Below are 15,267 nucleotides of genomic sequence, written 5' to 3'. Positions count from 1 at the left end.
CAGGAAGCTACCTGCTCACTGGTTTATATCTGATTCATATCAAGAATACATCAGATCTGGTTCCCTGTGAACTGATTGGTGTTAAAGAGGACCTATTATGCTTATTTTTATGGAGGATGTAACCTGCCAAAATAAAAAATAAATTAATAAATTACTCGATAAATGAATAAATATGTCATTAAAAGTAGCAAAAATAATATTAAATATTAAATTAATTAAATGTGACATAAAATATATATTTCTGTTTTAATTTGCTTCTTTATTTATTTATCTTTGTATTAATTCCCTTATTTATTTACTGTTCTGTTGAATTTCCCTTTTATTTATTTATTTATCTATATATTTTTATATTTTAATTTTTTTTATTTTCTATTTATTTTTAAACGTATGTTTTTATGCCTTTATTCATTTATTTATACATGATTTTCCTTTTGCATTTCACCCCTTTATTTTAAAATATTCAAAATAAATGTAGCCATTAATTAATTGATCAAATGTGACATAAATTGATATTTCTGTTTTAATTTGCCTCCTTATTAACATAATTATGTAGAAATGTATAAAGAAAAGAATACAGAAATAAATAAGTTTGGGGAAATAAATAAGGGGTGAAAAGAAAAGGGAAAATTGTGCATAAATACATAAATAAATACGTACATTTAAAAAGAAATATAAAATAACTGCAAAAAATAAATAAACAAATAAAGAATAAATATAATAATAAATGACTGAATATAAAATAAATAAATACATTTTAAAAATAATTAAAATAAATACATAAATAAATAAAAGGGACAATTACACAGTAGATAGATACATAAATAAATACAATTTAAATGTAGCAAAAATAATATTCAAAATAAATTATAAAAATGTATTGATAAAATGTGTAATAAATAAGTAAATAAATACATGAAAACATAAAGTTAATTGCAAAAATAAATGAATACATTTAAACAATAATAAAATACATTTATGTCACATTTTATCAAATAGTTAATTACTTTTAAATATTATCTTTGCTACATTTAATGACATTTATTCAATTATCAAGTCATCCATTATTTTTCTGATTTTGACAGGTTCCGTCCTCCATATATTTTCAGGTTCATTCTCGGACACAAAACAATCCGTCATTTGTTCCTCCAAATATCAAAACTACTGTTATGACTTGTTATATTTGAGGAAGTTCAGAAACAAAAGAAGAAGCTGAACGGACCACAGAAGGTCATTTGGTTTCAGTAGATTTTCAGTAGATGATTTAATGAATAAAGTATTTCCGTGTTGACCCTCTGTGACCTGTGAATCCTCCCCATCATCACAGATAAATTAGACTATTTAAAGTATGATTTAATAAATAAAGTATTTCAGTGTTGACCCTCTGTGACCTGTGAATCCTCCCAATCATCACTCAGATATATTTGATAAGATAATAAGAGTCTGATGCTGTTCAGATCTGTTCAGAGGAGTTTGTAGCCGGTAATTAGACTGAGATCAGATATCTGCAGAGGAATGTCCCGGCTTGAAGAAACATAATTGAATCTCATTTCTTCTGGTTTCTAGTGTGAAGAGGAACATGATGTTAGAGACGCCGCCTCAGGCTGATTCAGACGCTTCAGACTGTTTTAACTGCTTCAGAACACACAGAACGTTTTATTATGTTATTTTATTACACTTTATTCTGTTGTTGCTCCGTCTCTGTGCTACTTCCTCTCAACGTAGAGGTGTTGTATTCTTTTAACTTAACCAGGACTGTTTGAAAATGAAGATTTATTTGATTTGAACAGTTGTATTCAAGATTTATGATGGATTTTATACACATGTAGAATTTAGGTTTGCCTAGAAACTTGTAGGGCTGCCCCCCCCTGCCTATGAGACTAGATATCGTAATATCATAATATGGCTTAAGTGTTGTCTTTTCCTGATTTTAAAGGCTGAACTACAGTAAAGTGATGTAATTTCCTGAACTTACCAGACTGTATAGCTATTCTATTATTTGCCTTTACCCACTTAGTCATTATATCCACATTACTGATGATAATTTATCAAAAATAGTATTGTCTAAATATTTTGTAAAAGCACCAATAGTCACCTCGACAATATCGTTGCAATATGGATATCGAGGTATTCGGTAAAGATATTTGATTTTCTCCATATCGTCTAGCCCTACTATGAGCTCACAACAGCTCCATAATCAATACATAAAACAGGCCAAATGGATAAAAAACAAAGACTTAGCCAAATTAACTTTTAATCACATCTTATTCATATAAAAAAAAAACATTTCTGACTTCATAGGATCACTGAAACAGTCTGAGTACATGTGTCAGGAATTAAACCGTTCTGTTATGTTTGGAGCTGGTGGAGAGTTTTCTGGGCTCACGGTGTGACTGATGTGATAGTGTGTGTGTGTGATAATGTGTGTATGATGGCGTGTGATAGTGCGTGTGATGGCGTGTGGGCTGCTGGAGGAGGAACATGTTTGGGGATTTTCTTTTTGTGTCGGCTCTGTAACTGCTGGTTTTACAACATGAGGGAATTTCCTGCTGCAGATCAGTGAGTCAGCGTGCAGAGAGGAACGCGGTCTGACAGGAAGTTAAAAAGATCTACTTCAATCAGCGAGGTCGGAGCGGACGCGAAGTTATTATTAGAGGCTGTTTCATTTTAAAGAGTTATCAATCAAACAACCTCCAATAATGTGATGACATTTGGTCTTAAAGCTGATGAAGGTTTTCCTGTTTCCCAGAGGATGAATCCTCAGCATTTCGATGACCTTCTGACCTTTCTTGTAGCGCCACCTTCAGGACTAAATATCAAAATCTAATGATCAGGTTGGCATGATATTTACTGATTCGCTCCATGTTAGTTCAGATTCACCAAAGTCACACAATAACACCAACAAACTAACCGATCGATGCAGCGGTACACCAGCAACGCACCTGTTTTGTTCACTTTTTAACATATAAAAATAGGGTCATCAAACTGTGGAGGACAGAAGCTGCCAAAATCAAAAATAAATAAATGACTCGATAAGGCATGAATTGATAAAATGTGGTATAAATTTATATTTCTGTTTTAATTTGCTTCTTTATTTATTTACCTTTATCCTATCTACCCTGTCTTCTATTTCATTTTCCACTTTAAATTAATTTTGATTAAGTTTTAAATAATTAATTATTCTTTAAATATTTAAAATATATATTTTAAAGTTTGTTGTCCCAATAAATAAATAAATACATATGATTTAATAATTAATAAGTACATTTAAATAAATAAAAAATAAATGCAGAAATAAATAAATGGATTTAAATGTTAATAAAAAAAAGTGGAAAATTAAATAGAAGACTAGATAGATAAGGGAATGAATACAAAGGTAAATAAATAAAGAAGCAAATTAAAACAAATATCAATTAATGTCACATTTCATCAATTAATTAATGCCTACATTTATTTATAATATTATTTTTTTACAGATTTATTATTTTATTTATGGAGTCAATTATTTATTATTTTGGCAGGTTCTGTCCTCCATAGAAAACAGCCAAACATACACGTATAAATAAATAATTAATTAATAAGTATTTGTTGCATTAGTGATTAGTGAGTCAAAACCAGAACCAGATCATCTGTTTTAGTTGTTTGACGAAAAAAAGTTTGCCGAACCGTCAACATCACAAACAAACTAACTGATCGATGCAGCGGTAGACCAGCTACTCCCCTGTTCTGAGAGGTAAAATTACTGTTTTTGTGAATGGAGTCTGGTGGCTTTGAAGAGAGCGATATAACGGCTTCAGTTCCCTATTCAGAACCATCCCTTTAACACTATCCAGGTGGTTTCTTAGCAACGCAAAGACACCAGGCGGCAGCGTAGGATGCCTACAGAACAGAGAAAATCGAAAATCTGAATGATGTATTATTTATGAATGTTTGTAGATTACTAATCATAAAGAGACTGAATACAAATCTGACTCTGTTTTTTGTTTCTGTCCCAAAGTGTGAAACCAGCTCAGCATGAAGACCAGGATCAGGGTGCAGAGTGATGTCATCAGTGCTCAGTCCAGGAGGAACGTCGCCTTTTGTTTCACACCTGCTGTGGTGTGAAGGAGACCCCCCCCGACCCCGTCCTCGTCGGCCTGCATGCCACCGAGAGACTGTACACAAAGAAACACTCTTCAGTCAGTTAGTTAGTTAGTTAGTTAGAGGGGGTTTGGTTCCTGCCTTTCAGTGCAGAGTGAGACCTCTCTCTCTCTCTGTCTGTCTCTGGGATCTGGGCTGCCAAGCGCCATCAGGATGACATCATACCCGACCGACACAATGGAGCTCTTGATCCTCTGAGGTTCCTCGCCAGGCTGCGTCACTGCGCTGGACCGCCGGCCCGGGACGCCCAGGAGGAGGAGGAGAAGGAGGGGGAGGAGGACTACCGTCAGGGAGGAAGGGGGGTGGGGTCGGGGGGTGGGGGGAGGGAGGGACCGGGAGGGGGAAGTGGTTTGACATGTCGGAGCATCTTGCGGGACCAGCATCATGGTCCAGGTCCAGGTCCGGGATGGCCGGAGCGGCGCGGCCCATCGGGGCCGAGGCTCTGGTGGCGCTGCTGGAGGGGGGGCTGGACCGGGTGGTGCTGATCGACAGCCGGTCCTTCGTGGACTACAACGCCTCGCACATCCTGGAGGCGGTCAACGTGAACTGCTCCAAGCTGATGAAGAGGAGGCTGCAGCAGGACAAGGTCCAGATCGCTGAACTGCTGCAGCACTCGGCCAAGAAGAAGGTAAACACACAGAACCAGCAGGGTCAGAACCTGGTCCACTACAGGTGCATTCAGGTGTTACTGTAAATCATGGAGGAGATGAAGATAGTGTAAAACACTGAGAGACAGAAATGTCCCTCCTTCTCTTCTTAAGAAAATAAATAAAAAATAAATGCAAACATAAATACATTTAAAAGTTAACATAAATAAATACATAAATAAATGACTTGATAAATAAATAAATATGTTATTAAATATAACAAACATAATATCAAAAAATAAATGTAGGCATTAATTAATTGATAACATGTGACATGAATTTATATTTCTGTTTAAATTTGCTTCATTTATTTACTTTTTGTTTTAATTCCCCCGATATACATAAATACATATGATTTCATACTGAATAAATACATTTAAATAAATAAAAAAAGAAATGCAAAAATAAAGAAATACATTGAAAAGTTAATAAAAATAAAGAAATAATTGAATGAATAAATGACTCGATAAGGAATTGATTAATCGCTAAAATGTAACATAAATTGATATTTCTGTTTTAATCACTTCATTTATGTATTTACCTTTTCTATTAATCCCCCTATCTACACATAAATAAATAAATGATTTAATAATGAATAAATACATTTAAAAAATACATCTAAAAATAAATAAATAATTGAAAAGTTAATCAAAATAAATAAATAACTTGATAAATAAATAAATATGCCATTAAATATGCTAAAAATAATATTAAAACTAAATGTATATTTCTGTTTTAATTTGTTATTTATTTACCTTTTGTGTTATTTTCCCCAGTAATATACATAAATAAATATATATAATTTAATTAATTAATACATTTTAGTGATGAAAAAATAAATGCAAAAATAAATAAAAGTGGAAAATTAAATAGAGTAGATAGATACACATACATTTTGGATTTACTGAGTTATGACTCCGACACCTCCGGAGTGAATTATTCAGTTTTCTTTCCTGAGATTTAAAAGTCAAATTAAAAGTATTAAACATAAAAATGCTGTTGCAGTGTACTTATTATTTATTTGCTGTCATTCTTTAAGTCATCAGATTTCAGGAAACTAATATTTTACTAGAGGAGTACCCCCTGATCCCCTCTGTGGTTTATAAATCCTCCCTCTATCTGATGTCTGCCGTCTCTCTGCGCTCTCTCTCTCTAACCTCCTCTGATCGTGGGCGTTTGACCTCACAACAGTATATTTATATTTAACAAAGAGCGTTGGCGAGCAGCGGAGGCCGCTCCTCCCTTTCTGTGGTGTCGTGTTAAACTGGAATAACGGCTTCGAGGAAGCTCGGCGGCTCCTTTTTATTACTGAGGCAACATTTTCCGTCCGATTATGAGCTGTAATTAATTCTGTGAGCAGCGAGGAGAGAAAGCAGAGTTTCCTCGAGTGAGGACGAGTTGTAACGCCGCCAAACCAGCGTGGTTTAGTCTCCGCTGAGAGGAAGACGGGTTTCACCTTCACACTGAGAGGCTAATACATCATTATAGACAGACCACAGCTCAGGTCTTAGCGTGGAAGTTAGATCCATCATTTCTGACGGGTCTCAGTTACGAGCATCACATGAATGTTTAATCTGAGTAACTGTAATAAAAGCGTCTGTTCTTTATAATGAACTAAAGGTGTCTCTTTGTGTCTCTGTGTGTTGTAGTTGGAGCTGCAGGGCGATCAGGAGGTGGTTGTTTACGATCAGAGTTCTTCAGATCCAGCGTCTCTCAGCTCCGAGTCTTTCCTCAGCGTCCTGCTGTTGAAACTGGAGAGGAGCTTCCCCTCCGTTCACCTGCTCTCAGGTCAGTACCAGTTAAAACATCCACAGGACCGATGCCGACCTCACATCAGACCACTTCTCTAGCCATTTCACGCTCGCAGACATATTTCCAATGTTGGAATAAAATCTGAGAGTTTTCTAGAGTTGTAGCGCTCTAAATCCCATAAAATCAAACAATTCTATTATTATCATAAGTTCAATGATCAGTTCAGCGAACATACTCAACAACCAATAGGAGGATACTTGCCAGCTAACGGTAGCTACTGGAATGTTTGCTATTAGCCTACGAGCTAACCGTACGTTTCAGCTGAAACTGCTGGCTTCAATCACATCAATCGACACACAGAGACAGACCGCTAACGTTAGCTTGCAAGTAGCCCCGTTTGAGACAGTGGTTAGCCAGCTAGCTATCTTATATAGCATACTCTCTGCAGCTTTTTTCCTTCACCGCTCTATCGTGATACAAATGGGAGGACACGTCAAAGAGGAACTCTTGTTCACGCCACAACTCCACCAGTTCCTTCATGTTTACTTTCTACTTCCGGTTTGGTGCTGGAGAGAGCGCTCCTATTGGTTGTTGACAACGCTTGCGTCATTGAACTTAAGATAATATTAAAACTTGTTTGATTTTTATCAGAAGATGAGAAAAAGGCTGACTTAAGACAGCTTAGACTGAGTTTTATGACCACCTTATGCACTAAACTATCAAGATCACGGCAGCGCGATGCAACTCTAGAAAAACTCTGCGACAGTGAAATCAGTTGAAAAGTTGTTTAGTTTAAGGTTGGCATCAGAATAGTCCTATAAAACCCCCCCTTGAGAGAGACTAGTTCGAGTTAATAGAAGAAACTTGTTGATTAATATTTTTTAAACCAGCTTCCATGTGTTTTTCCAGTCTTTTTTTGTTGCTGCTGTTGAACAGAGAGTTTCAGTCTCTTGTGATAAAGCAGTTTATTAGTTTGACCGACAGGCGGGCAGACTGCAGGCGTCCTCCCTTCTTTCCACTGAGGGTTACGTTATGTAACCATGATGTCATGCTGCTCTGGCGACTCCACCCTCACATGTAAAAAAAAAAAAAAAAAAAAAAAAGACCAAAACCACTCGGTCAAAGGTTTCACAGTTACACAACAACTAGTGCTATCTGCTGTGAGTACATGAGGAACATGAGCATCAATATTTACTTTAACAGGAGGGAAGTTTAGAGAGAAAAGAGGATCATAATCTGACTTTAAATATGAGGCTGTAGCAGTAAAGTTTATAAATATAAACTTTTTTCATTTTTTTTTTCATTAAAGATGAGAAACTAGTTAAAACCTGGAGATCTTTTCCACTAATTTTAATCAAACATTAACCATGAACACTCACTGTAGTTTATTCACCGTGCTGCTGACACTAACACTAGACTAGAGCACCACATGTGGATTCATCCGCCACTGAAAATAGTCCTCAAAAAGGTCACTATTTCTTCCTGTTGGTCTGATAGAAACCACAGTGAGCAGCTGTTTGAGGAATTAGTCTTTTTATGAATTATGTTTTCGTCCGTCCTGTTCTTGTGATAAATTAAATGTGGCACAAACGTCCACCTGGACTCTTGGACTGATTTAGATTTTGGTGGTCAAAGGTCACTGTGACCTCACAGAACACGCTACTGGCATCATAACTCCAGAATTCATATGTTAATTATAACAATTTAACGAGAAATGTCCAACAGGATAAAATGATGAAGTGATGACATTTGGCCGACCGGCTCCTCGGGACCGCAGTATCAACAGCACATGAGGATGAATGGCGCCCGTCTCCCTCCACGCCGCTCACCAGGTGAGCGAGCGAGGAGTTGCGACAGAGGGGAGCCGTTCATCTGCATGCACCGCCGGCCGCGCTGCAGTGACAATGAACCGGCCAAAAACGGCAACGCCTCCCCCTCGGTGGGGGAAAAGGCAGAAGAAGTGAGCCAGTAAATAGCGAAGCGGTCCGTTTCATTACTTTGTATTCATGTAATAAATCTACAATTGTTAGTTAGATGGTAATCTGCAGGAGAAATGATGCACAACAACAAAACTTCAGTTCTAATAATGATCTGCTGATAGTGATCAATCGGACCCGGACAGACGTGATCATTAGAAGAGGTTTCCTCTGTATGAGGGTTCATGTAAACACACCTACTGAGAACAGAGGATCATAACTGTGTCTATATGTTGGTTCCTCTCAGGTGGGTTCTCCGGGTTCTCCCACCTGTTTCCTGGTCTGTGTGAGGGGAAGTCCAGTCTGGTTCCCTCCTGTATGTCTCAGCCCTGCCTCCCCGTCACCAACACCGGACCGACCCGCATCCTGCCTCACCTGTACCTGGGCTGTCAGAGAGACGTCCTCAACAAGGTAATAATCGGAGATCAACTGTTCACATCAGGTTTCAGTGTCACACAGTCACAAACCACCTGTTGGATATATTATACGTCTTTTAGTTGTGTTTAGATGAGACCATCGTTACTAAAACACCTGAGTGTCACAGTGATTCCCTGTCTGAATGCTCACATGTAAAAATCTGATTCAGAAACCAGAGGCCTGTACTACGAAGCGAGTTCAACATACCCAGGGTATCTTCTCGTTATCTGGTTTAACGAACCCTAACAAACAAGATCACGCTAAACGATCATATGAAGGTGGTTATCAACTCGGTAAATCAACCCAGGGTTTCTCAGTCTGGTTATGAGCGCGTTCACATGATCGGGGAGGTGTTTGCAGCATCTGACCAATCACAGACATTGACAAGTCTACTGACTTGCAGACAGGCAGAGCGGCACATTTTACAAAGGAAGAGTGAACTATATTAGACAAATACGAAGAAGTTAAACACATAATCAGACTAAAAGTAACACAGTTGAAGCTGCCAAATGCAGGAAGAACAGCTGGTAAAAGAAAAAACTCCTGATGAGTGAATGCGTAAATTAACAGACTTGTTAATTTAGCGGAACACTCTAAAGTCAGATAAATTCGTCTAGATATAAATAGCTTTAAGAAATGTAATGGATGGATGGGTTACACCTCATTATGCCCATTAATAAATACGGGGTGTGTATAACTATTTCAACCTTCTTTAAGCTGCGTCCTTGTCTCCGGCAGTGTGAAACGGACTCGAGAGCAAGTATAACAATAAGTATAAAAACATAATTCAAAGCGGTAAACAACCTCAGCATAAATCCAGCTGTCCTTCCTGCATCTGTCAGTTTAAACTGTGTTGTTTTTAGTCTGGATTATGACTTAAACCTCTTCATATTTGTTTAATATTACCATACAATCTGCGCACTGAGCTCTGATTGGTCAGTAAGCGGTGCTTTTATACGAGTTGATCTCTTATCTGGAACATAACCTGCTCCGGAGCAGGTTAGCTGTTCAGCATCAGTTACCATGGCGATCTACCCCGGTAAGAAGTGATCCACCTTCGTAGGACGGAAAACCCTGAAGGGTTAACCCTGAAGTTACCTCGCTAACCGCAAATCCTGCTTCGTAGTACAGGCCTCAGGTTCTGTGTTTACGTCCAGCTGGAAGTAAATGCCTTAAAGTTTGTCCTTAAATAAGGAAACCTCTTAAGGGATTCTGTGCAACACCTTTAAGTAAACCCCTCAGCTAAGGAGAAAGTAAGCCTTAAGTGTCATTCTTACAGAGAAAACTCAACTGGCCCCAGATCTTGATCTCTGATGAACAAAGATCACGTTAGCCTGTAGGAACCAGGTCCTGGACTCTGATGAACAGGATCACCATAGCTTAGAAGAACCAGGTCCTGATCCCTCATCTGGTTTTGTGTTTTCCAGGACCTGATGCAGCAGAACGACATCGTGTACGTCCTGAACGCCAGTAACACGTGCCCCAAACCGGACTTCATCCCAGAGTCCCACTTCCTGAGGGTTCCTGTCAACGACTCGTTCTGTGAGAAGATCCTGCCGTGGCTGGACCGATCCGTGGAGTTCATAGGTGAATATATTGAGCATCTATCAGAGAAATACTCCTGATAGTCCAGATAAGAGCTGGTCTCAGGTCGGTCTGAACCTCTCTGTGTGTGTGTTTCAGAGAAGGCTAAAGCCTCCAACTCCCGGGTCCTGGTTCACTGTCTGGCCGGGATCTCCCGCTCCGCCACTATCGCCATCGCCTACATCATGAAGAGGATGGACATGTCTCTGGACGAGGCCTACAGGTGAGACACAGGAAACTACAGACAGGTTTATCAAATATAAACGTCCAGTCAGCCGTTAGCAGCAAGCAGTGACGTAGGTTAGCACGGTCAGTTAATCGATAAGGTTCTGAATAATGTGAACGCTAGCACTAGCTGAGTCAACGTTAGCTGTGATCAGTTTGGAAATAACTGAAAGAAGTGATTTTACCAGAAGTAAAACCAGCAATTTAACCTCTCAGAACAGGGGGGTTGCTGGTCTACCGCTGCATCCATCAGTTAGTTAGTTTGTGTTATTGTGTGACTTTCTGATCTGAACAGAGACCAGAGAAACTGAATCCTACATTTCCCATAATGCAGTTTGAGAGTGTGTCTTGTTAAAGCCTCCTACGGTCAGTGTTTTTATTCAGTGTATTACATGACCTCTGAAACTATTTCCTCAGTGGATGTTACACAACGTCAGCTTTGACATCGAGTTCAGCTTCCTGTTTGGTGTTCATCGTCCACATTCCTGTCCTCCGTCCGTCCTCGTTAACCTCATTAATTAACGTGTCCTGAGTGTCTCTGTTAATTAGAGCCCATCGTTATGATCCTCTCTAATGGTTCCTTTCTTTGTGTCGTTGAGGTTTGTGAAGGAGAAGAGGCCGACCATCTCGCCCAACTTCAACTTCCTGGGTCAGCTGCTGGACTTTGAGAAGAAGATCAAGAGTCCTCCCGGTACGGAGACCAAACTCAAGTTCCTCCATCCTCCAGAGTTCAGCAGCGAGGTCCCGGTTCAACCTGAGGACCTGGATCAGGAGGCCCCGGCGGGTCCAGGTCTGGCCCTGCTGGAGCCCCTCACCCTGCCGTGTGTTCTCGCCGACGCCCCCGAGGAGCGCCTGCTGGCTCAGGCTCTGAGCGGCCTGCAGCTCGCCGACGGACCCGAAGACAGCGCCCGGCTGAAGCGCTCCTTCTCTCTGGACATCAAGTCGTACGGCGAGCCGGGCGGCAGCGCTCCTCACCGGGTGTTCGTCCCTCACGGAGGGTCAGGTGACGCCGGCGAGTTCTTCAAACCGTCTGGCTTCAAAGAGGCGACCAGTAAGCCGTGCCAGTTCTCGCCGGTGGAGGAGGTGTCGGAGCAGTCCACACCGGAGCAGAGCCCCGACAAGGAGGAGGCCGGTGCGCCGGAGCGAGTCGCACCGCCGCCAGCTTCCAAACCGCCACCTGCTGCTCCAAACTGTTCGCTGCACCGGAGCGGCAGCATGGAGGAGAACGCCACCAGCTTCCTGTTCGGCCTCTCCCGCAGCCAGCAGCATCTGGCCAAACCGGGACCCGGCGGCGCCCTGAAGGGCTGGCACTCGGACATCCTGCTGGGCCCCGTCACCGTCTCCACGTCCTCGCTGGCCGGCGGCTGGTACCTGTCCTCCGACTCCACTCGCTTCTACTCCACCTCGGCCATCCTGAGCGGCGGCGGCTTCGCGGCCTACAGCTGCGGCCACGGCCTGGAGGCGGTGCGGCGGCGCAGCCATCAGAGGACAGGTGACCGCGGTGACTCGAGGAGGAGCTGGCACGAAGAGAGCAGCTTCGAGAAACAGCTGAAGAGACGCAGCTGCCAGATGGAGTTCGGAGACGGGAGGACAGACAGCCGGTCCAGAGAGGACATGGGGGGCAGCCAGTCCAGCTTCTCTGGCAGCATGGAGGTCATCGAGGTCTCCTGATCCTGGTCCTGAGCCTGGTCCTGGTCCTGGTCCTGGTCCTGGTCCTGGTCCTGGTCCTGGTCCTGGTCCTGGTCCTGGGACATTTTCAGAGATCTCTGTCAGGATGAGTCTGACTGAAGCAGCTTCGTCTCTATTGACGCTTCAGTGACGTTCAGAATAACATGCAACACACATCGGCCGCTTCGCCTCGCTGAGCGCCGTGTCGATGCCATCACGCTCCGACTGGTCGCTCAGACAGAAGCAGTCGAGCTCGAGACTGACGTCATCACCGTATCGATCCAAATATCAGACTGTTTTTATCTGGAGATTACGTTTGAAAGGTTTTCTGTTGTTTTTGAATGGAGAGCTGAGAGAGAGTGTTGTATTGTGGGTTGTTTTTAGCCTTAATGTTGCTAAGCTAACAGTGTGTTTATAGTGAGTGTGTGAGAGTTTAAGCTGCAGGAGTTTCTGGAGGAAATGGACTCCTGATGAGTTTGTGACTGATAATCATAGAAAGGTTGTTTATTCTGAGAGAAGTCTTGAAGGACTGTTGAAGGACTGTTGGTGTCTGAAGTCTGAACGTGTTTCCAGCTGTTGTTAGACATTTGGGTTAATGTGATCTAAAGTTCAGTGAATCAGTGAACATCTGCCCTCTGATAAAACACCAGCTGCTGCTGCAAAACATCTACATTTTTTAGGGCTGCCAAAGTTAACATGATAATAATGCATGTTTGTTATGCTAAATGCAGTACCTGTGAGGGTTTCTGGACAATACTTGTCATTGTTTTGTGTTAAGTGATTTTTAATGTTAAATATTTACATTTATTTGCATAAAGCAGCATATTTGCCCACTCCCATGTTGATACGAGTATTAAATACTTGACAAATCTCCCTTTAAGGTACATTTTGAACTGATAAAAAATGTGTGATTAATTTGTGATTAATCACAATTAAATATTTTAATCGATTGACAGCCCTAAATAATTATAATAACGATGATGATAATATTAATAATAATTTCACAGGCAAAACAATAATTGCTTTCCATCCCTCTAAGAAATCAAATCTCTCCTCAGTTGATTTTTTGATGTGAATATAATACAATATTTTTGATAATAATTGAATATAATGAAAGCAGCAGACCTGTTCTCATCTCACTAAATATCTCAAATGATTCATAGATAACACTTTGTGATGGTCACAGAATCAGGATCTTCATCCCCTCAGACTCAACGTGATGTCAGTGAACGCATCACAGGAAGTCTGGAGGGTTGACGTTTGGATTCATCTAAATCCACGGTGTGTTTTAACTGTGGAATGACAATCTGAATCTCAGCTACAAGCTGCAGACGTCTGCTCACCTGTTCAGGTATCAGCTGTGTCATATCTGCTTTTCTGCAGCGCTGAAGAAGGTCGACAGGAAGTCGAACGTCCGCTCTGAAGACGTCTCCGATGTGTGTTGCAGTACAAACTCAAACAGGACGACAAACACTTTTCACTGATGGACTCTTTAGTCTTTGAACGCCTCGTTGGTGGAGGAGAAGCTGCTGGTCGTCATGGTGATGGTGATGATGTTGTTGAACTGGTCCTCTCGGATCCTCCCGGCGGTGTTGTTTTTAGTTGTGTTCAGGTTTGTGCAGCAGCTGGTTGAGAGGAAACGGAAAAAACAGACTGACAAACGGATCTGATGATTAAACGTGTATAAAGCTGAAACACAACCATGATTCTCTGTCTGTTCTCTGAAGGTTTCTCTCTCTATTTCCTTTACTTACGGAGGAGAAAAATCTCCTGTTTTTAATTTTATTTGATGCTCTTTCAGTCAGAGTCCTCCCTTTCTTCTGTTTACCTGTAGAATTACCTGCATATATCAAGTTTACATTCACACAGAATCACCAAACTAAGTCCTTATTCTACTGACAGTTTATCAGTAAACTGGTCTGTTGGAGGAGAACTGGAGGTAATGTGTGGACGTTGGTAAAACAGAAGGATCTTTGAAAACAAACAAAAATATAAATATAAATAAAAAAATTAATAAGCATTAAATCTTTGAAAAGAAACATTCAGAAGTTTAAATAGGAAGCAATTGTCCAGAGTAGGATGTAGTCAGTATATTGAATGACTGTGTACAACAGTATAATGTCCTCTGGTTCTGGAGGGACACGTCCTCCGTCACTTTTACAGTTTCCCTTTGATTCATTCACTAAAAGTCCTCTGAGAAACTCTAAATATTGAACCGTCATTCAGTCATCACGGTGTGCTCTCAGTATATTGAATGTTTAGGTTTAGGTATATTAAATTAGGTGTACTAGTCCTTTAGTGTGTCAACAGTTGATCCCACGGCGCTCTCTGCTGGAATAACTGAGGAACAACATCTCTGTTACTGAATAACCTTTTAGTTCATCGGTCAACAGATACAGCAGCTACAAATATATCTGATTGATAATATTTGTAATTGATCAGGCTCTACTTCAATCATTAAACATGTCTTCTGACATTCCTTTAGATGGACTGTTTGTAACTTCTTACACGTATAAATCACCCGGGTCGGTTTCCCATGCGCGCTCGCATATGCGCGCTCGCGTGTGGCTACGCTGTTCAGGCAAGACTCCAACACAAACTACACGGAAGCACCAAAACAGCAAAGTTGTATCTAGTGAGGCCCGTCTGTTAAACAGTGTTGGCTGCGGTCGGAGGACGCGGGGGAGGCCGTAGCTTTGGTCTCCAGGGCCGGAGCCTCTGCTCCTCTGCTCCTCTGCCTGCTTTCACTCAGCTCGCTCCACCTCACGTGCATGCGTGCACACTACACACTGCAGAAGACTTCATAGCTCTGAGAATATCTAGTGATATCTAGTGGACGTTTGTGCAGAAATAACTGCTGC

At 40.9% G+C, this 15,267-nt stretch overlaps 1 protein-coding gene across 3 annotated transcripts; it reads left to right on the top strand.

The window, feature by feature from the left end:
• The first annotated feature begins 4,331 nt into the window (after positions 1 to 4,331).
• Positions 4,332 to 14,106, top strand: dusp16 (dual specificity phosphatase 16). Of its 3 annotated transcripts, none has more exons than XM_074625972.1 (8): positions 4,454 to 4,765; positions 6,434 to 6,572; positions 8,760 to 8,923; positions 10,357 to 10,516; positions 10,613 to 10,736; positions 11,338 to 12,462; positions 12,499 to 12,908; positions 12,945 to 14,106. In XM_074625972.1, the coding sequence occupies exons 1-6, from the start codon at positions 4,493 to 4,495 to the stop codon at positions 12,407 to 12,409; spliced, it is 1,932 nt and encodes a 643-aa protein (XP_074482073.1). In that variant the 5' UTR covers positions 4,454 to 4,492; the 3' UTR covers positions 12,410 to 12,462; positions 12,499 to 12,908; positions 12,945 to 14,106. The 3 variants fall into 3 exon arrangements, with proteins under 3 accessions (XP_074482074.1, XP_074482073.1, XP_074482072.1); XM_074625971.1 differs by having other exon boundaries at positions 11,338 to 12,468; XM_074625973.1 differs by having other exon boundaries at positions 4,332 to 4,765; positions 11,338 to 12,908.
• Positions 14,107 to 15,267: the final 1,161 nt, after the last annotated feature.

This window comes from Sebastes fasciatus, chromosome 23 (assembly GCF_043250625.1).
Source record: "Sebastes fasciatus isolate fSebFas1 chromosome 23, fSebFas1.pri, whole genome shotgun sequence".
Taxonomy (NCBI): domain Eukaryota; kingdom Metazoa; phylum Chordata; class Actinopteri; order Perciformes; family Sebastidae; genus Sebastes; species Sebastes fasciatus.
The sequence above is the reverse complement of the archived record's forward strand: the minus strand, read 5'-3'. Positions and strand labels throughout refer to the sequence as shown.

Coding starts and splice junctions, on each gene's coding strand:
- dusp16 (XM_074625973.1), top strand. CDS start 4,493: ATGTCGGAGCATCTTGCGGGACCAGCATCATGGTCCAGGTCCAGGTCC. Junction 4,766..6,433: donor AGCACTCGGCCAAGAAGAAG/GTAAACACACAG, acceptor TGTGTGTTGTAG/TTGGAGCTGCAGGGCGATCA. Junction 6,573..8,759: donor CTCCGTTCACCTGCTCTCAG/GTCAGTACCAGT, acceptor GGTTCCTCTCAG/GTGGGTTCTCCGGGTTCTCC.